At 38.9% G+C, this 20,417-nt stretch overlaps 1 protein-coding gene across 12 annotated transcripts in view; it reads left to right on the top strand.

The window, feature by feature from the left end:
* Positions 1–20,417, top strand: part of BEND2 (BEN domain containing 2) — a 96,173-nt gene that overhangs the window by 19,016 nt on the left and 56,740 nt on the right. For 9 of the 12 annotated variants that reach the window (XM_079910645.1, XM_079910642.1, XM_079910643.1 and 6 more), the window contains exons 4-8: positions 5,155–5,569; positions 10,507–10,656; positions 12,291–12,440; positions 15,881–15,958; positions 17,362–17,469. In XM_079910645.1, coding sequence (XP_079766771.1) covers positions 5,155–5,569; positions 10,507–10,656; positions 12,291–12,440; positions 15,881–15,958; positions 17,362–17,469 — 901 coding nt within the window. The remainder of the gene's footprint in view (positions 1–5,154; positions 5,570–10,506; positions 10,657–12,290; positions 12,441–15,880; positions 15,959–17,361; positions 17,470–20,417) is intronic. The other 3 variants (XM_079910641.1, XM_079910637.1, XM_079910644.1) reach the window with 3 other exon arrangements.

The raw sequence follows: 20,417 nt of genomic DNA, 5'->3' as shown, positions 1-20,417 counted from the left end.
AACCACTGCGCCACCAGGGAAGCCCACCTTGACATTTTTGATGCGTGTACCGATCAGTTATTTTGTAAAATGTCTCTCGATTTTGATATGTCTGATATTTTCTCTTGAATAGATTGAGATTATGCATTTTTGGCGAGAACGCCACACAAACCATGTTGTCTCCTTATTGAATCGTATCAGGAGTATGAGGTGTCCATATATCTTTTTACTGGTGATGTTAACATCAATCATCTGGTGTCTTCTGGATTTTTTTCACTGTAAAATTACTATTTTCCCTTTGTAATTAATAAATATCTTAGGTAGGAGTGTACTTTGAGACTATGCTAATGTCCTGTCCTCAACTTTTTGCCCTGTGTTGAGTTAGCTCATGGATCTCACCTGCAGCATTCAGCACTGTGGTGTTTGCCTAATGGTGACTTTCTATTTCCCTTATTCCTTTGTATTTATTAATTGGAATTGATTAGTAACAAATAACTGTCCTGTCTCCCCATTTATTTATTCATTCAATTACATATTTTATATCAATATGTACGCATGGGCATTTATTGTATTATATAAATTATAATCCAATATTATCACTATTTTATTGATCAAATTTTCCAGCTTTGGCTATCAGGAGCTCCTTCCAGTTGCCTCGTGTGACCTTTTGACATGCCCCCACTTCTTTTTTGAGCAATTCCTTTTTTTCTGACATCACAAGGTGTTGTAGTCTCATTTATACTTTCCCTGTTCCAGCTCTGGAATTCACCTCTCTTCAAGGAGTTCTGGTTCCTTTTATTGGAGAGTGGTATTTAGAAACCAAGATCTAGACACTAGGTGTGTTCATTGCTACTCTTGTGTCATTGATTTTAGTCCCTCTTAGTGGACAGAGCTAGGAAATAAGTGTTATGTCTACTAATCCAGGCATACACATATATTTATATTTCTATATCTATTTTTATATATATTATAAACTATGTGTTCATACTGATATTCAGGAGCTTCTTTTAAACTTAGGTTCCTATATAGTAACTTCCTTCCTTTAGTCCTTTTTTTAATCGGCTCTTATCTTTTTCATTCTCATGATTGTGAGGTTTGCTTTTACTTTATCTCTGCTTTATTTTGTAGACATCTGAAATCCTTTCGGAATGTAGGTAAAAAAGAAAAACAATTAAAATAGGGAAATATATATTTCTAGTGCTTTATTTGGCTCCTAGAGATATTAAGCATTGACTCACTTATTTTCATGATATTAATAGGAGAGCAGTGCATCTGTAGTTTTCTATGATGAAAATCATCGTAACCAACTTACGGAACTCCAGCACTATTGTGAGGTATCAAAGTTGTCTCTTAAATGTAGTTTTCCAAAATATTGAGCTAAAATTTTCTTCACCTCATTTAATGTCATTGGACTATTAATAGAAATTTTGCTATGCCAAGTTCTCTATGATTATCACTCCATTGTGATACATTTAAAAAATATCTACTTAGAACAACATCCCTAGGTGAAAAACTTGAAATAAAAATATGGCTTTTGTACCTTAAAAAATATAGCCCATAACTGGTCAAGTGTAGTTAAGTGTCTTGCATCTAGACTGTTAGATATTGAATTTCTCCAATATTCTCCTTTTTTTTTTTTTTTTGCGGTGCGCGGGCCTCTCACTGTTTTGGTCTCTCCCGTTGCGGAGCACAGGCTCCGGATGCTCAGGCTCAGCGGCCATGGCTCACGGGCCCAGCCGCTCCGTGGCATGTGGGATCCTCCCGGACTGGGGCACAAACCCGTGTCCCCTGCATCGGCAGGCAGACTCTCAGCCACTGCGCCACCAGGGAAGCCCAACCCACCATTTTTTAAAGAGTTTATCTTCCATAGTTTTGAGGGGATTTTGTAAAAATTGACGTGTTGGTGGAGATTGATAGAAGTATGTAATTATCAAGGATTTTGTGAGCGGTATACCCTAGAAGCAATGAACATTTATAAACAAATACATGTTTCTTAACATATAAAAAAGTTTCTTGAATATAATGAACATACTTTGAAAAGTAAAAAATGTTTATGGGAGTCTTTATCATTATAGAGAACAGCAGTGGAATACTTAAAGGGAACGTGTCTTGTCTTCCGGGGAAGGATGTACAGAGAGTGGGAATGCAGGGATGACGTAGGGAGTTCTGATTTTTGAGCAGTGCTCTCCCCTGCTTGCTTTACATCAGCATCCACGATGAACTGGGTTGACACTGCTCTGCCAGGGCCTTCTGAGCGATTGTGCAAGATGTGTTGGGATAGAGTATCTCCGCTAAGACGTGCCCAGGTTCCAAAGTCACAGCTAAGGGATGCGCTCCATTTCTCCTAATGTGCTAGCTCCCTCCTTTCTTCGGCGCCTTCCCTTACCAGTCTAGACCACACGGTGCAGCACTTCCATCTGTTCTTTTTTAATCCTCGCCCAGCACCCCCTTTAGTAAAACCCCAGCCCTGTCCAGGCTGGGAAGCAGAGGGGAGGACCTCCACTGGGGACTGGTGATCCTCAGACAACCCCGATCCTGTTCTCTTATTTCGTGGAGAAAATGGAGGGTGTGGAGCAGAAATCCCCTCCAAGTCCTGATTCCTCTCCCACAGCCCTCACACTTGCCTGGATCCATCTCTGACGACCTCCTTCCTGACCACTGGAGTGGGAAAAGTGTTTCCTCTGTAAGGCTAACACCTCTGCTGGTTTCTGCATCTGACCCTCTTTCCTTGTGCTCAGACACCTCCCTTCATCCCTCTGTCTCTTGTGTCTTCAGCCTCTGTCTCCATCACTCTCAGCGTAGTCATTCTCCCACAGGTTTAAAAAAACCACTTCTTTTTGCCTCCCATCCCTCTATAGCTGTCATCCTCTCTCTCTCCTTCCCATCATAACCCAGCTCTTCGATCGTCATTTATGTTCACTTTCTAAACATTTGACTTCCTGTTTTCTGTTTGGGTGTTTTTAATTTCTGTTTTACTATTTTTTATTGAAGTATAGCTGATTTGTAATATTGTGTTAGTTCCGGGTGTAGAGCATAGTAATTCGGGGTTTTTGCTGATTATATTCCATTATAGGTTATTATAAGATTTGGGGTATGATTCCCTGTGCTCTACCGTAAATCCTTGTTTATCTGTTTTATGTATAGTAGTTTATATCAGTTAATCCCATACTCCTAATTTGTTGGGTATTTTAGAATATACTGTTCCTTCTGCCCTGTATGCTCCTCTGTACATCTCTACCTAGTGAACACCTTCTCATCTTTTCATTCTCAACGCAGATACCTCCTTCTTCGAAAATCCTGCCACGACTGTCAGGCTGGATTAGGTCTTGCTCTTCTGTGCACGCTTAGCCTCTTGTTCTTATCTGTATCGTGGCAATAATAATACTAATAGATGATTGAGCACTATCAGACCAGTCATCATGTACTATTATTATTATGTTGGTATTAATACTGTAGCACGTTGTTTTGTCCTCAACAGAACTGAGAGAGGATTTCATCCCGATTCTATTTATAAGGAAATTGAACAACAGAGAAGTTAAGTAACTTGAACCCAACTGTGTTCCCCTAGAGCCTGTGCTAGTTATTCAGGGCTGAGAGCCAGTGGGTCTCATGCTTCATCGTGCATCAGAATCACCTAGAGGACTTGTGAAAACACAGATCACTGCCCTCGATCTCAGAGTTCCCAATTCAGTAGATCTGAGGTGGGAGATTTTTCATTTCCAACAAGCTCGTGGATGGTGTTGATGCTGCTGGTCCACGGAGCACACTGAAATCCACTGCTCCAGGCGGCCGATCACTTTCTCTGTTGACCATGTCTCTTTACTTGTCTCTCTCCAGCTAAAATGGGAGTTCCTTAGGGTAGGAGCTGTTTTTTTCTTCTTCTTTTTTTTTCTTTTTAATGTCCACATTCCCAGCATCTAGCGAAGTAGTTCTCACAGGTGGTAGGCCTTCAATAAATGTTTCTTTGAATGAATGATGTAATTAGTGGTTCTGGCCTTTTAAGTGTATTTTTGCCCGAATGAAATTTCTGTGTATTTCAAGAATTCTCCGGTTTTATCAGTCACATACTTGATTGGCATACAGGGGTCACGTACTCAAAGGTTTTGTAAGGTTAATTGTTAATTGCATGACTTTAAAGTACTCTGAACCAAAGGTCACATCTGTTGTATTTGGCTCACTGTTCTTTCCAGAGTGGACCCCTCACTGCCTATTAGGTTATACCATCATTATATGGAAAGAGGCTCTTTGGCCTTTTAGCAGATTTGAAAATTTCTTTCCTAAAGTAGCACCTTCCTTGATGTAAAATGACTCCATCATAAATGTGATGGCTTATAGGAATTGTGGTCCATTTACTTCCCAGTATTCAAGCTTTGTAAAATGCCTGTGTGACATGGAGTAGTTGAGTGGGAGGTTGGCGTGCCTTATCTCAGCCAGCTCGGCTCTGGGTCCCCAACAGCCAGGCATCAAGTGGGAAACAAGAGATTTCTGACGGCTTGAAAACTTTCAGACTTTGACTTTGGCTTAATGATATTTTCTTATATGTTACTTTTGTTTCAAAATAGGAACTACTAAAATTTTTTTTATTATGACAGGGTTTGCAAGAACTTATTGAAAACACGAATAGGCAGGTTAACCACCTTTGTGGAGTCGTTTCACAAATGCAGCATTCTTTGGAGAAACCATTGTTGCCTAACTGTGCCTAACTACTTCCATAAAGCTCTAGTGCCTAGAGATACCAATCAGTTAGAAGTGAGAGAGAACGAATAACTCTGAGATTATTAGCAAGGCTGATCTATACTTACTTTAGCAGTAGGTTGGAGAATAACCTCTCTTAGAAGAATGCTGAAGTCTAGGTTTGAGACATGATACTGAATATTTTTATGTTTGTAACCATAATGTATAAAATGCAATCAAAATGTAGGGTTGAAGAGGATTAAAAATCATATAATCAAAATTCAGCATTTATACTTGACTATGGAAAATGATGTTGCAAGGAAAACAGGTATTAATGCTTTTACTGATTTTTCAATTCTTATTTTTACTCACAGAAGATTTATACTGAATTCGTGTCATTTTAGAGATCATCTGGATTTACACAGAAAAGTTTTGATTGTATACTTCATGGAGAAATTACAGAAAGGAGCTTAACCCATTCTGTTCTTTTACCCTGGACAGGGAGATTGTAGCCCATCTTTACCCGTGGAAAGGCAGGAAGACAATGCCGAGACCAACCCTGTAGGAACATCTCTTCAGTCAGCAGCACTCCCTGAACTGCAGCAGCCGGTCCTCAGGGAGAGTCCACCACCGCCCAGAATTGTCTCCACATACTCATTAGAGCCGTGTTTCACACCACGCAGCCCATCTCCTGGGCTTCCTGTTCTATCCTCCTATGTCAGTGAAGGTGCCGAAAGTACCAACAGTGTTATCTCATCTGCCCAGGCTACTGTAGCAGTGCCTATAGCAGTTCTGCCACAAGGAGAACCCAGTCTGGCAGATACCTCTGAGACAATGAACTACTCAACTATAATGGGAAATAACAGCATGGGCCCAGACGCTGCCTTGACATTTCTCTGCATGCCTCCCATTACTGGTGAGTTTGAAACGGCACACATTACGAATAGCATCCAGTAATCTATATTCAAAGGCATCCTTAATGCAAACTAGTGATAGCTATTTTTTAATTAGAAGTTTTATATTGAGATAATTATAGATTCACATGTAGTTGTAAGAAATAATACAGTGATACCCTTTACCCAATTTCCCTCAGTGGTAGCATCCTGTAAAACTATAGGAAAATATCACAACCAGGATATTGACGTTGATATAATCCATGGATCTTATTCAGCTGTTCCCAGTTTGACTTGTATTCATTTGCGTGTGTGTACTTTTAGTTCTGTGCAGTTTTACCATATGATAAAGTTTGTATGTCCACCACCATAGTCAAGGTACAGAATATTTCCATCACAAGGATCACTTGTGTTGCCTTTTTATAACCACCCATCACCCTGTGGTGACCCTGCCCTCCCTGTGGTGACCCTCTTATCCCCTCAGTACTCAGGCAACCACTGATCTATTCTCCATCTCTAGAACTTTGTCACTTCAAAATTGTTATATATTTGTAGGCATATGGTATGTAACATTTTGATATTGGCTTTTTTCACTAAATATAAGTCCCTAGAGATTAAAGCAAGTTGTTCACTAGTTCCTTCCTTTTTATTGCTGAGTACTGTTACTTGGTATAGATGTGTCATAGTTTAAGCATTCATCTGCTGAAGAAAATTTGGGGTTTTGTTTTCTAGTTTTTCACTATGAGGACTAAGGCTGCTATGAATATTCATGTACAGGTTTTTGTGTAAACAGAAGTTTTAATTTCTCTGACATGAATACCCAAGAGTGCAGTTGCTGGTTATATGTTAACTGCGTGTTTAGTTTTATGAGAAACTACCTGTTTTCCAGTGTAGGTGTACCATTTTGCATTCCTGCCAGCAATGTATGAGTGATCCACTTTCTCTGGAGCCATATTTCTGCTCTTTCCATTGTTCTTTCTTCCTGCTGATGCTTCCTGATTGCTTCTTTCATCATATCCTATCTGGAAGAAGATTTTCTTTTTTAAGAGTAAATCTGCTGGGGACAAAAATCTTCTTTTTAAAAAATATCTTTATTGGAGTATAATTGCTTTACAATGGTGTGTTAGTTTATGCTTTATAACAAAGTGAATCAGCATATGCATATATCCCCATATCTCCTCCCTCTTGTGTCTCCCTCCCACCCTCCCTATCCCACCCCTCTAGGTGGACACAAAGTACCGAGCTGATCTCCCTGCGCTATGCGGCTGCTTCTCACTAGCTATCTATTTTACATTTGGTAGTTCCTTTGTGTGAGAATGTCTTCATTTCCCCTTCTTTCTGAAGAATAGTTTCACCCAGTATGGAATTCCTGGATGAGAGTTCTTGTATTACAGCCCTTGAAAACTTTTTATTTGTAGAAGTGTCAGGAAAGGCAGAAACCAGCCTTGGAAACAGCACTGAGTCAAGGTACTATCCAACTTTTTTGGGTAATGACAGTGGCCGGGATACTGCCTCTTCATCTATCTTCATCCCTCCCAATTTTGGGGAGTTTGAAATGATACATATTACAAGTAGCATTGTTTAATTCAGATTCACTAACATCCTTAATGCAAGTCGGTGGTAGCTCTTTTTTAAATTAAGCTTTTCATTTTGAGGTAGTTTTAGATTCACGTGTAGTTGTAAGAAATTATACAGAGTTCCTACTTGTGCTTTACCCATTTTCCTTAATAATACCATCTTGCAAAACTATAGTAAAGTATCACAACCAGGATACTGACATTGATTAAATCCACATTTGTGTGTGTGTATTTAGTTCTGTGCAATTTTATTCCATGCCTCAGTGTATTTGCCCACCATCACAGTCGTGATACAGAACATTTCCATCATTACCACAAACACCCTTCATATTGCCCTTTTATTAACCACAATCACCTCCCTCTGGTCACCCTTTCCTCCCACCCTGCCCCGTCCTAACCCCTGCAAGCCCTGAACTGACTTCCGTTTCTATAATTTTGTCATTTGAATATTGTTATTTAAATGGAATAAAATACTATAGAACCTTTTGGGCATGGCTGTTTTTTTAACTGAACATAATTTCCTGGAGATTTATACCAGTTGTTGCTTGTATCAAGAGTTCCTTCCTTTTTATTGTTGATTACTGTTCCATGATATGGGTGTATAACTGTTTATCTGTTTGCCCATAGAAGGATGTTTGGGAAATTTCCAGTTTTTGGCTATTACAAGTTTAGCTCTATGAACAGTCCTTTACCAGTTTTTGTGTAAACATAAGTCTACATTTCTTTGAGATGAATGCCCAAGAGGGCAATTCTGGGTCATATGTAATTCCATGTTTAGTTTTATAAGAAACTGCTAAAATTATTTTTCAGAGGAGCTGTATAATTTTACCTTCCACCCATAATATACGTGATATAATTTTTCTGCGTGCATATTTCTTCTCTTTCCATTGTTCTTTCTTCTTGATGCTCAAAGATCCATTCTTTTATCATATTCTTTCTGTTTGAAGATTTTCCTTTAGCCTTCCTTTAAGGGTAAGTCTGCAAGAGACAAGTTCTTTTAGTTTTCCTTCATGTGAGAATGTATTTATTTCCCATACATTAATGAAGGATAGTTTCACTATGTATAGAATTAATGACTGAGAGTTATTTTCATAAGCACTTGAAAAATGTTTTTACTGTAGCTATGCCAGAAATAGCAGAAACCAGCCTGGAGAACAACCCTGAGACAATGAGTTACCCAACTTTATTGGGAAATGACAGTGGCCAGTGTTCTTCTTTACCTGTCAACCTCCCACCCAATTTTGCTGAGTTTCAAATAATGCATACTACAAGTAGCACTGTTTAATCTAGATGTATCAACATCCTTAATGCAAGTTAATGGTAGCCCATTTTTTAAATTAAACTTTTTATTTTGAAATAATTTTAGATTCACATATATTTGTAAGAAATAATATAAAAAGATCCCTTTTACACTTCACCCTTTTCTCTTAATGATTACATCTTGCAAAATTAGTAAAATATCACAACTGGGGTATTGACATTGATATAATACACAGATGTTACTGAGATGTCCTCAGTTTTACTTGTTGTAATTTGTGTGTGTTTATATTTATTTCTGTCTGATTTCATCACGTGAGTAGGTGTGATATCCACCAACACGGTCAAGATACAGAAACATTTCCATCACCATAAGGATGCCTCTTCTTGCCCTTTTATAGCCACACCCACCTCTCTCAGGTTGCCATTTCCTTCCCCACTGCTTGTTCCCTAGCCCCTGGCAAACACTGGTCTCTATAATTTTGTCACTTCAAGAGTGTTATATAAAGGGATTCTTACAGTACGTAAACTTTGAGGATTTTTTTCACTCAGCATAATTCCTTGAGGATTCATCCATGTTGTTGCATGTATCAAAATTTCCTTCCCTTTTTAAAAAAAAATTTATTTATTTTTGGCTGCATTGGGTCTTCGTTGCTGCACGCAGGCTTTTCTCTAGTTGCGGCGAGTGGGGGCTACTCTTCGTTGCGGTGCGCGGGCTTCTCATTGCGGTGGCTTCTCTTGTTGCAGAGCACAGGCTCTAGGTGCTTGGGCTTCAGCAGTTGTGGCTCATGGGCTCTAGAGCGCAGGCGCAGGCTCAGTAGTTGTGGCACATGGGCTTAGTTGCTCCATGGCATGTGGGATCTTCACGGACCAGGGTTCGAACCCGGGTCCCCTGCATTGGCAGGCGGATTCTTAACCACTGTGCCACCAGGGAAGTCCCTCCTTCCTTTTTATTGCTGAGTAGTTTTATAGGATTTCAATATGCAGTAATTGTTTTTAACCATTCAGCCATTGAAGGGCATTAGTTTTTTTTTCCCTTAGTTTTTGGTATTAAGAGTAAAGTCGGGGCTTCCCTGGTGGCGCAGTGGTTGGGAGTCCACCTGCCGACGCAGGGGACACGGGTCCGTGCCCTGGTCCGGGAGGATCCTGTGTGCCACGGAGCGGCTGGGCCCGTGAGCCATGGCCGCTGGGCCTGCGCGTCCGGAGCCTGCGCTCCGCAGCGGGAGAGGCCACAGCGGTGAGAGGCCCGCGTACCGCAAAAAAAAAAAAAAAAAAAAAAAAGAGTAAAGCTGTTATCAACACCCATGTATTGGTTTTTGTATATATGTAAGATATAATTTCTCTGTCATGAATGCCAAGAGTGCAATTTTTGAGTCTTAGCATGTTTAGTTTTATAAGAAAATGCCAGTAGAGAGGATATACCATTTTTCTTTTTACTTTTTGGTTTTTTTGAAAACATGTTCAGGTTTTTCCTTTGCTTTATATTTTTTTAAAGATTTATTATTTATTTATTTACTTTATTTTTGGCTGCATTGGGTCTTAGTTGTGGCACGCGAGATCTTTCGTTGCAGCGTGGGCTCTTCGTTGCAGTGCGCGGGCTTCTCTCTAGTTGTGGTGTGTGGGTTTTCCCCTCTTTAGTTGTGGCTTGCAGGCTCCAGGGAGCATGGGCTCTGTAGTTTGCGGCACGCAGGCTCTCTCGCTGAGGCACGTGAGCTCAGTAGTTGTGGTGCGCGGGCTTAGTTGCCCCGTGGCATGTGGGATCTTAGTTCCCCGACCAGGGATTGAACCTGCGTCCCCTGCATTGGAAGGCAGATTCTTTACCGCTGGACCACCAGGGAAGTCCTGAGACTGTACCATTTTTCATTCTCACCAGCAACAGTCCAGTTTCTTCACATTCATGTTTCCGTTCTTCCCATTGCTCTTTCTTTCTTCCTGATGCTCCAGATTTCCTTCTTTCATCGTATCCTTTCTGTTTGAGGATTTTTCTTTAACCTTTCCATATGGGTAAGACTGCTAGGGACAGATTCTTTTAGTTTTCCTTTGTTTCGGAATGTATTTTTCACCTTTTACTTGAAGGATAATTTCACTTCCCATAGAATTCATGGTTGTGAGTTCTTTTCTTTCAGTAGTTGGAAAATACATACTTGTAGAAGTTCCAGGAACAGCAGAAACCAGCCTGGAAAACAGCTCTCAGACGGTGTATTGCCCAGCTTCACTGGGAAATATCAGTGGCCCAGATACTGACTCTTCATCTCATTACCTCCTGCCCAGTTTTGGTGAGTTTGAAATGATATATATTAGGAGTAGCACTGTTTAATCTAGATCTATCCACATCCTTAATACAAGCCAGTTGCAGCTGTTTTGTTTCGTTTTTTTCAGTTGCAGCTCTTTTTAATACTTCTTGGTATAATTTAAGATTCACATGCAGTTGTAAAAAATAATACAGAGAGATCCTATTTATGCTTTACTTACTTTTCCCAATGACTACACCTTGCTAAACTATGGTACAGTATCACAACCCAGATATTGACATTGATACAACCCACAGACATTATCGAGGTGCCTCCAGTTTTACGTGTATGTCTGTGTGTACACTTTCATTTGTATACTTAGCACTGTGCAATTTTATCACATGAGTGAATCCATCACAGTCAAGGTAGAGATCATTACCATCACTCAAGGATCCCTTGTTATTGCTTTTTTACAACACACCAGCCTTCCCTTCCTCCAAGACCCATCCCTAACACCTGGCTACCATTGATCTCTTCTCCGTTTCTATAGTTTTGTCTCACATTGTTATATAAGTGAAATAACATACTGTGTAACCTTTGGGATTGATTTTTTTCACTCAGTCTAATTCCCTAGAGACTCATCCAGTTTGTGGCATGTATCAATAGTTTATTACTATTATTGCTGAAGAGTATTCCATGCTATGGATATACAACATTTTAACTCTTCACCTGTTGAAGGGCATCTGGTTTTTTTTTTTTTTCAGTTTTTGGCTATTAGGAGTAAAGCAGCTATAAATATTCCTGTGCACACTTTTATGTAAATATCAGTTTTCATTTCTTAATAGTTCCTTTCTATTAATGAAGAGTTTTCTGTGGTATATATATGCAACATTTTTTTTAAAAACCATTCACACATTGAAGGACATCTGTTTTTTTTTCTAAGTTTTTTGATACTACAACTGCTGTGAACATTGATGTACTGATTTTTGTGTAAATACAAATTTTCATTTCTCTGTCATGAATGCCAGAAGTGCAGTTGTTAGGTCTTATAGTAATAGCATGTTTCTTTCTTTCTTTTCTTTTTTTAAAAAATTTTTATTGGAGTATAGTTGATTTACAATGTTTTGTTAGTTTCTGCTGTACAGCAAAGTGAATTGGTTATACATACACATATCCACTTTTTTTTAGATTCTTTTCCCATATAGGTCATTACAGAGTATTGAGGAGAGTTCCCTGTGTTCTATAGTAGGTCCTTATTAGTTATCTATTATATATATAGTAGTATGTATATGTCGAACACTTGTGCTTTTAATTCCAAACTTTCTCATCTCCTCTGGAACCATAGTATATTAGTTTTATAAGAAACTGCCGAGCATTTTCCAGAGAGGCTGTACCATTTACATTCCAAGCAGCAATGTGTGGGTGATCCAGTTTCTCTCCATCCATATTTCTGATCTTTCCGTTGTTATTTCTTCTTTCCTGATGCTCCAAGATTCCTTCTTTCATAATATCCTTTCTTTTTTGAAGATTTTCCTTTAGCTATTTTTAAGGGCAAATCTGCAAGGGAAAATTTAAAAAATCATTTTTCCTTTGTGTCAGAATGTCTTTATTTCTCATTTGTTCCTGAAGGATAGTCTCATCCAGTATAGAATTCACAATTGAGAGTTGTTTTCTTTCAGCACTTGAAAATGCTATACTTACAGAAATGCCGGGAAAAGCAGAAACCAGCATGGAAAACAGCTCTCAGACAGTGTATTACCCAAATTTGGTGGGCAATGACAGTGGCCCAGATGCTGCCTCTTCAACTCTCTCCATTCCACCCAATTTTGGTGAGTTTGAAATGATAACATATCTCAGGTAGCACTTTTTATTTTAGATCCATCAACATCCTTAATGTAAGCCAGTGATAGCTCTTTTTTAACTAAACTTTCAACTTTGTGCTAATTTAAGATACTCATGTGGTTTTAAGAAATTAATACAGAGTGATCCCGTTTATACTTTACCTATTTCTCCCAACAGTAACATCTTGCAAAACTGTAACGATATCACAACCGGGATATTGACACTGATACAATCTATAGATCTTATTGAGATTTCCCCAGTTTAATTGTATTGATTTGTGTGTATATGTGTTTAGTTCTATTTGATTTTATCACATGAGTAGGTTTGCTATCCACCATCCAGTCAAGATACAGAACATTTTCGTCACCTTAAGGATGCCTTATCTTGCCCTTTTGTAACCACACCCACCTCAGCATGATTCCCTGGAGATTCATCTGAATTATATCAGTAGTTCCTTGCTGAGTACTGTTCCGTGGTGTGGATGTACCACAGTTTGTGTTTTGATTCATAGTTGAAGAACATCTGGTTTTTTTTTCCAGTTTTTGGTATTACAAGTAAAATTGCTATGACCTTTCCTGTACAGGTTTTTGTGTAAACATAAGTTTTGATTTCTCTTAGATAAATGCCCAAGAGTGCAAATGCTTGGTTGTATGGTAATTGCATGTTTAGTTTTGTAAGAAACTGCCAAACAGTTTTCCAGAGTGGCTGCACCATTTTACTTTGCTGCCAGCAATGTGCGAGTGATCCAGTTTCTCCATATCCATATTTCTGTTGCTTTCATTGTTCTTTCTTCCTTTTTCATGCTCCAGGATTTGTACTTTCATCATTCTTTTCTGGTAGAAGATTTTCCTTTAGCCATTCTCACGTGTAACTCAGCTAGTGACAAATACTTTTAGCTTTCTTCATGTGAGAATGTCTTTATTTCCTCTTCATTGTTTTTGTTTTAATATTTTGGATGTTCTTTTATTATTTTCAACTTTACTGAGGGATAGTTGACAAATAAAATTGTAATATATTTAAAGTGTACAATGTGATGATTTAATGTACGTATACATTGTGAAAGGATTCCTGCCATCGAGTTAATTAACAGATTCAATCCTTTCACACATTTACTTTTGTATTTCTTTTGTGGTGAGAACGCTTAAGTTCTACTCTATATGCAAATTATACAATATAGTATTATCAACTATAGTCACCTGTTATACATTAGACACTCAGACCTTATTCAACTTATAACGGAAAGTCTGCACCCTTTTCCCAGCCTCTGGCTATTTCCCCCACCTCCCAGCCCCTGGCAGCCACCATTCCACTCGATGTTTCTGAGTTTGACATTTTTTTAAAGATTCCACATAAAAGTGACACCATGCTGTATTTGCCTTTTTCTATCTGGCTTATTTCAATTGGCAGAATGCCCTCCAGAATGAACCATGTTTTTGCAAATCTGCTTCAACTTTTTATTTTTAAAAATTATTTATTTATTTTAATTGGTCCAATTCTTCTAAGTTATCAAATTTATGAGGGTAAAGTGGATTGTAGTATTCTCTATTATCCTTTTTTTAAAAAAGAAATATTTATTTATATATTTTTGTCTCCGCGCGGGATTTCTCTAGTTGCAGTGCGCGGGCGTCTCATTGCCGTGGCCTCTCTTGTTGCGGAACACGGGCTCTAGGGGCCTGGGCTTCAGTAGTTGTGGCACGAGAGCACAGTAGTTGTGTCTCACAGGCTCTAGAGCGCAGGCTCAGTAGTTGTGGTGCACGGGCATAGTTCCTCCACAGCATGTGTCATCTTCCTAGAGCAGGGCTCGTACCCATGTCCCCTGCATTGGCAGGTGGATTCCTAATCAGTGCGCCACCAGGGAAGTCCCAACACTGCTTCATTCTTGAAGGATTGTTTTGCCCGATATAGAATTCATGGTTCACCGACTTCTCTGACGGTCCTGTGGATAAGACTCCACGCTAACGATGCAGGGGGGCATGGGTCCGATCCCTGCTCTGGGTATTAAGATCCTGCATGCCGCGTGGCGCGGCCAAAAAAAATAAGACAAAATAGAATTCATGGTTGAGAATACTTACCTTTTAGTAGCTGAAAGTGTTTTATATTTAGAAATGTTGTTGAAAGCTCAAACTACCTAGAAAAGAGCCCTGAGACAACAAATTATCCACTTCTATTGGAAAGATAGTAGCCAAGATATTTCTTCTTTATGTCACTGCATTCCTCCCAGTTTGGGTGAGTTTGAAATGATACTTTGACATATAGCATAGTGAATGTAGAGTCATCAGTCTGTTTAGTGTAAGATAGTGGTAGCTCTTCCTAATTAAAATTTTTATTTTCAGAAAAATTTAGCTGCACATGCAGTTATAATAAATACTACAGAAGGATCCTGTGTTCTCCTTACCCACTTTTCCCCAATGGTATTTACAACTGCAAAATGGTATCAACTTGCAGAATGATAGAAAATTATAACAACCAAGATAGTGACATGATACCATCCACAGATATTTTGGAGCTGTCCCCAGTTTCACTTGCATTAATATGAGTGTGTATTTAGTTCTCTACAGTTTTATCATATGCGCAGGTTCACGTACCTTCTACCAGAGGCAAGCCCTGAAACAGTCCCATCAGCAGCACGATCTCTCATATTGCTCTTTTATAACCACACCCGGCCCCTTCCTATTGACATTTGCCCCCTACTCCTACCCTCTGCCCTGTTGCATGATAACTATGAATCTCTTCTCCAGATCTATTATTCGTCGCCTCAGCGTTGTTATATACATGGAATCATGTGGTGTTTGAGGCTTCTTCCCTCAGTGTAATTCCCTGGAGATTCATTCACACTGTTGTATCAGTGGTTCCTTCTTTTTTATTTCTGAGTAGTATTTCGTGGTGTGGATGTACCAGGGTTTATTTTTCTGTTCATCTGTTGAAAACCTCTGCGTTTCCTGTTTTTGACTGTTAGGCGTAAAGGTGATATGAATATTCATTCATAGTTTCAAATTTTGCTTCAGTTCACTCTTTCACACAAGTTTTCACTTCTTTGGATGAATGCCCAAGACTGCAATTTCTGGGTCCTATGGTAACTGCACCCTTAGTTTTATAAGAAATTGTCAAACTGTTTTCCAGTGTAGCTGTACCATTTTCCCTTCCTGCCAGCAATGTATGAGTGATCTAGTTTCTCTGCATGCATATTTCTGTTCCTTCCATTGTTCTTTCTCCTTCTTAATGTTCCAGAATTCTATTACAGATTTTCTACTAGAAGGTCTTCTTGTAGGTATTTTCTAAGTATAAGTCAGTTAGTGAGAAATACTTTTGGTTTTCCTTTGTCTGTCAATATCTATTTTTGCTTCATTACGGGAGGATAGTTTCATCAGCTATAGGTATGAGGGTGCGAGTCTTTTCTCACAGCATTTGAAAAAAGTTTTCCTTACAGAAAACTCTGTGACAACAGAAAGCAGCCTGGAAGATAAATCTCAGATGAAGAACCCAGCTTTCTTGGAAGGTGAGAGTGGTAAGATACTTCATATTTCTTAATCCCTCCGAATTTTGGTGAGTTTGTAATGATACATATTACAAGTAGCACGATTTAATCTAGGTTTATGAACACCCTTAATATGGGCTAGTGGTAGCTTTTCCTGATTAAAAATGAAAAGGTTTACTTTAAAAAAATTTTAGCGGGGCATGCAGTTGTAAAAAATAATGCAGAGAGATCGTGTGTCTACTTTACCCGGTTTCCCCCAAAGATAACACGTTGCAAAAGTATAGTACAATATCACAACCAGGATATGGACATTGATAAAATTCACAGATTTCTATTGAGATGTTTTTAGTTTTCTTTGTATATGTGTGTGTTTATGTTTGTGTGTGTGTGTGTATGTGTATTCAGTTTTACATAATTTCATGATATCCTCCATCACATTGAAGATTCAGAACATTTCCATCACCAAAAGAATTCTCCCTTTTGCCCTTTAAACCCACACCCACCTTTGTCCTCTTATGCTCCTACCGTGCCTGTCCCTGCCCTCAGCAACTACTAATCTGTTTTCCTTCTTTATAATTTTGTCATTTCAACAGTTTTACATAGACTCACATAGTATGTAACCTTTTGGGATTGCCTTCTTTCACTCACCGTAATTCCCTGGAGACTCATCTAGGTTGCTGTGTATATCACTCCTTTTTTATTTTTGAGTACTACTGCACGGTATGAGTGTACCCTGGCTTGTCTGTCTGTTCACCAGTTGAAGGATGGCTGGGTTGTTTCTCGTTTTCGGCTGTTTGGAGTAAAGCTACTATACTATGAATGCCCATGGATAGGTTTCTGTACGAACATTAGTTTTCATTTCTCTGGGCTGACACCCAGGAGCACAGTAGCTGGGTCCTATGGTAATAGTAAGTTGAATTTTGTAAAATCCTGGCAGACTGTTTTCCAGTGGTGCTGTACCATTTTACATTCCCACCAGCAGTGTATGAATGATCTAGTTTCTTTGCATGTGTATTTCTGATCTTTCTTTTTATTATTCTTATGATTAAAAAAGTTCTTTTGGCTGTACCACGCAGCATGTAGGATGTTAGTTCCCTGACCAGGGATGAAATCCGTGCCCCTGCAGTGGAAGCGCTGAGTCTTAACCACTGGACCTCCAAGGAAGTCCCTGTGGATTTTGTTCTTTCTTCCTTCCTCATGCTCCAAGCTTCCTTCCTTCATTATATCCTTTTGGTGAGATGAGTTTCCTTTAGCCAGTTTTTAAGGGTAAGTCAGTCAGTAACAGTTTGTTTTTAGTTTTCCTTTGTCTGCGGATGTGTTTATTTTTCCTTCATTCCTGAAGGATAGTTTTGCCTGAAATAAAAATTACTGTTGAGATTTCTTGTCTTTCAGCACTTGAAAATGTTTTACTTACCAAAATGTTGTTCAAACAGAATCCGGCCCAGAAATCCGTTGTGAGACAATAAATTATCCAATGGTACAGGAAAGTGACAGTGACGAAGATACTGATTCAGAAAATTCCTTCCTCACTGCTTCTTCTGGTGAGTTTGAAATGATCCCTATTATGATACACTCTAACCTAGATCCATCAGCATTCTTAATATTAACTCTTAGTGACTGTGTTTTCAACATTAAACTTTTCATTTTGAGATATTTCAGAATCACATGTAGTTGCAAGAAAAAATAGGCAGATCCTGTGTACCCTTTACCCAATACTTCCCAATAGTAGTATTCTGCAAAAAGATAGTAAAATATCACAACTAGGATTTTGACATTGATATGATCCAGAGATCTATTCAGATGACCCCAGCTTAACTTGTATTCATTTGTGTGTGTGTCTGTGTGTGTGTATATAGTTCTGCGCAGTTTTATGACGTGTTTAGGTTCAGGTATTCACCACTACAGTCATGATACAGAACTGTTCTATCACTTCCAGGATCCCTCCTTTGGCTTTTTATAACCACACCCACCTCCTTCTTGGCATTCCTTCCCTGCCTTCATCTTTAAGCCATCCAAATACGAATGTGTTCTCCCTCGTTATAATTTTGTCATTGCAGGACAATGTTCTATTAATGGAGTCATATAGTCGTTAATATTTAAGGATTGCCTTTTTCTCACTCAGCATAATTCCCTGGAGATTCATGCAAGTTGCTGCATGTATCAGTAGTTCCTTCCTTTTTATTGCTGAGCACAACCATGATTTGTTTATCTGTTCACCTCGTGAAGGACATCTGGGTTGTTTCCAGTCTTCAGCTATGAGGAGTAAAGTTTCTGTGAACATTAATGTGTAGGTTTCTGTCTGAATGCAGTTTTCATTTCCCTGTGATAAAGGCGCAAGAGCACAGTTGCTGGGTAGTATGATTATTGCCTGTTTAGTTTTATAAGAAACGGGCAGGCTGTTTTCCGAATGAGTGATTTTATATTCCCACCTGCAATGTATAAGTGATTCATTTTCTCTGCATCCTCACCAGCATTTGGTGTTTTCAGTATTTTTAAAATTTTATCCCTTCTGGTAGGTGTATAGTGTAATAATATTTCATTGTGGATTTAATATGTATTTGCCTTTGGATAGTGATATACAACATCTTTACATGTGATAATTTTTCCATCTATATGTTCTTTCTCTGAAATATCTCTTCTGTCTTATAATTTGTTTTCTTTTTTTTTAATGCTGAGTTTTGGGAGTTGTTTAGATATTTGTGGATACTGGTCTTTTGTTGGATATGTGGTTTGCAAATATGTTCTTCCTTTCTGCAGGTTTCCTTTTCATCCTGTCTGCTGGTTTGTTTTGTTTTGTTTTGTTTTGTTTTGCAGAGAGAAAGTTGTTAGTTTTTGTGAGGTTCCCGCTGTATTTTTCTTTTATGGATTTTACTTTAGCTATCGCGTCTATGAACTCTTTGTTTAGTTCTTGATCCCAAATTTTTTTTCCTTTGTTTTTTTCTAAAGGTTTTACAGTTTACATTTCATATGTGCGTTAATTTTGTAAAAGGTGTGAGATGTTGGTTGAGGTTCTTTTGTTTTTTTGCCTATGGTATCCAGTTGCCGCAGTACCATGTTTGCTCCATTGAATTGCTTTTGTACCTTAATCAAAACCCAATTAGGCATATTTGTGTAGATCTATTTCTGGGATCTCTATTTTGTTCCATGGATCTATGTTTCTACCCCTCTGCCAAACCACAACGTTGTGATTATTGTTGTTATGCAGTAAGCCTTGCCATCAGGTAGAACGATTCCTCATACTTTTCTGCTTTTTCAAAATCAGTTTAAATATGGTAGGTCCTATGCCTTTCCATCCTAATTGCATTTTTAATTTTTATTTACTTATTTTTTAAAGATGTATTGGTTGCACTGGGTCTGAGTTGCGGCAGTTGTGCTCCTTAGTTGCCGCACGCGGGCTCCTTAGTTGTGGCATGCGTACTCAAACGCTTAGTTGCGGCACATATGTGGGATTTAGTTCCCTGACCAGGGATTGAACCCGGGCCCCCTGCATTGAGAGCGCGGAGCTTTAACCACTGCGCAGCCTGGGAAGTGTCCCCCATCCTAATTTTAGAATAAGCTTGTTTATGTTTCCCCCCAGAATTGCTGGGATTTTGATGGGAATTGTGTTAAAACCGCAGGTCAGCTTGAGAAGAACTGACATCTTGCGTATGTTGAATCTTCTCCTCCGTGAGCATTGTATGTCTGTATTGAGGTCTTCTTTGATTTTTTAAATCATCATTTTGTTATTTTCAGGATATAGATCCTATACATCTTTTAAAAGTAAGTTTGTACTTGGTGCTTCCCTGGAGGCACGGTGGTTAAGAATCCACCTGGCAATGCCAGGGATGTGGGTTCGATCCCTGGTCCGGGAATATCCCACATGCCGTGGAGCAACTAAGGCCGTGTGCCTCAACTACTTAGCCCGTGCACCTAGAGCCCGTGCTCTGCAACAAGAGAAGCCACAGCAGTGAGAAGCCCATGCACCGCAACGAAGAGTAGCGTCCACGTGACACAAGTAGAGGAAGCCCGCGCGTAGCAGCGAAGACCCAACGCAACGAAAAATAACTAAATAAGGAGTAAAATAGTATAAAGTAAAATAAAAATTAAAAGAAAATCAGTTTTTGCTGAAGTATTCTATTTTTTGGAGATGTAAATGGTATTATGTTTTTAATTTGGGTTACACGTGGTCATTGTTAGTGCAGTTGACCCTTGAACAACATGGCTTTGAACTGTGTGGGTCCACTTACATGTGGATGTTTTTCAGTAAATACTATAATACTATAGAGTCCGAGGTTGGTTGAATCCACAGATGGGTAACTGCAGATACGACTACCATTTATAAAGTTACATGTGGATTTTGACTGCGTAGAGAGTTGGTGCCCCTAAAGCTCACATTGTTCAAGGGTCAACTGTATATAGAGTTAAGCTTAATTTTAGAATGTTGATCTTGTATTCTGTGACCTGGATGAACTCACTTATTAGTTTTAAGAGTGTTTTTGAGCAATTCCTT

Source organism: Stenella coeruleoalba (genome assembly GCF_951394435.1).
Source record: "Stenella coeruleoalba genome assembly, chromosome: X".
NCBI classification, from domain to species: Eukaryota; Metazoa; Chordata; class Mammalia; order Artiodactyla; family Delphinidae; genus Stenella; species Stenella coeruleoalba.
The sequence above is the reverse complement of the archived record's forward strand: the minus strand, read 5'-3'. Positions and strand labels throughout refer to the sequence as shown.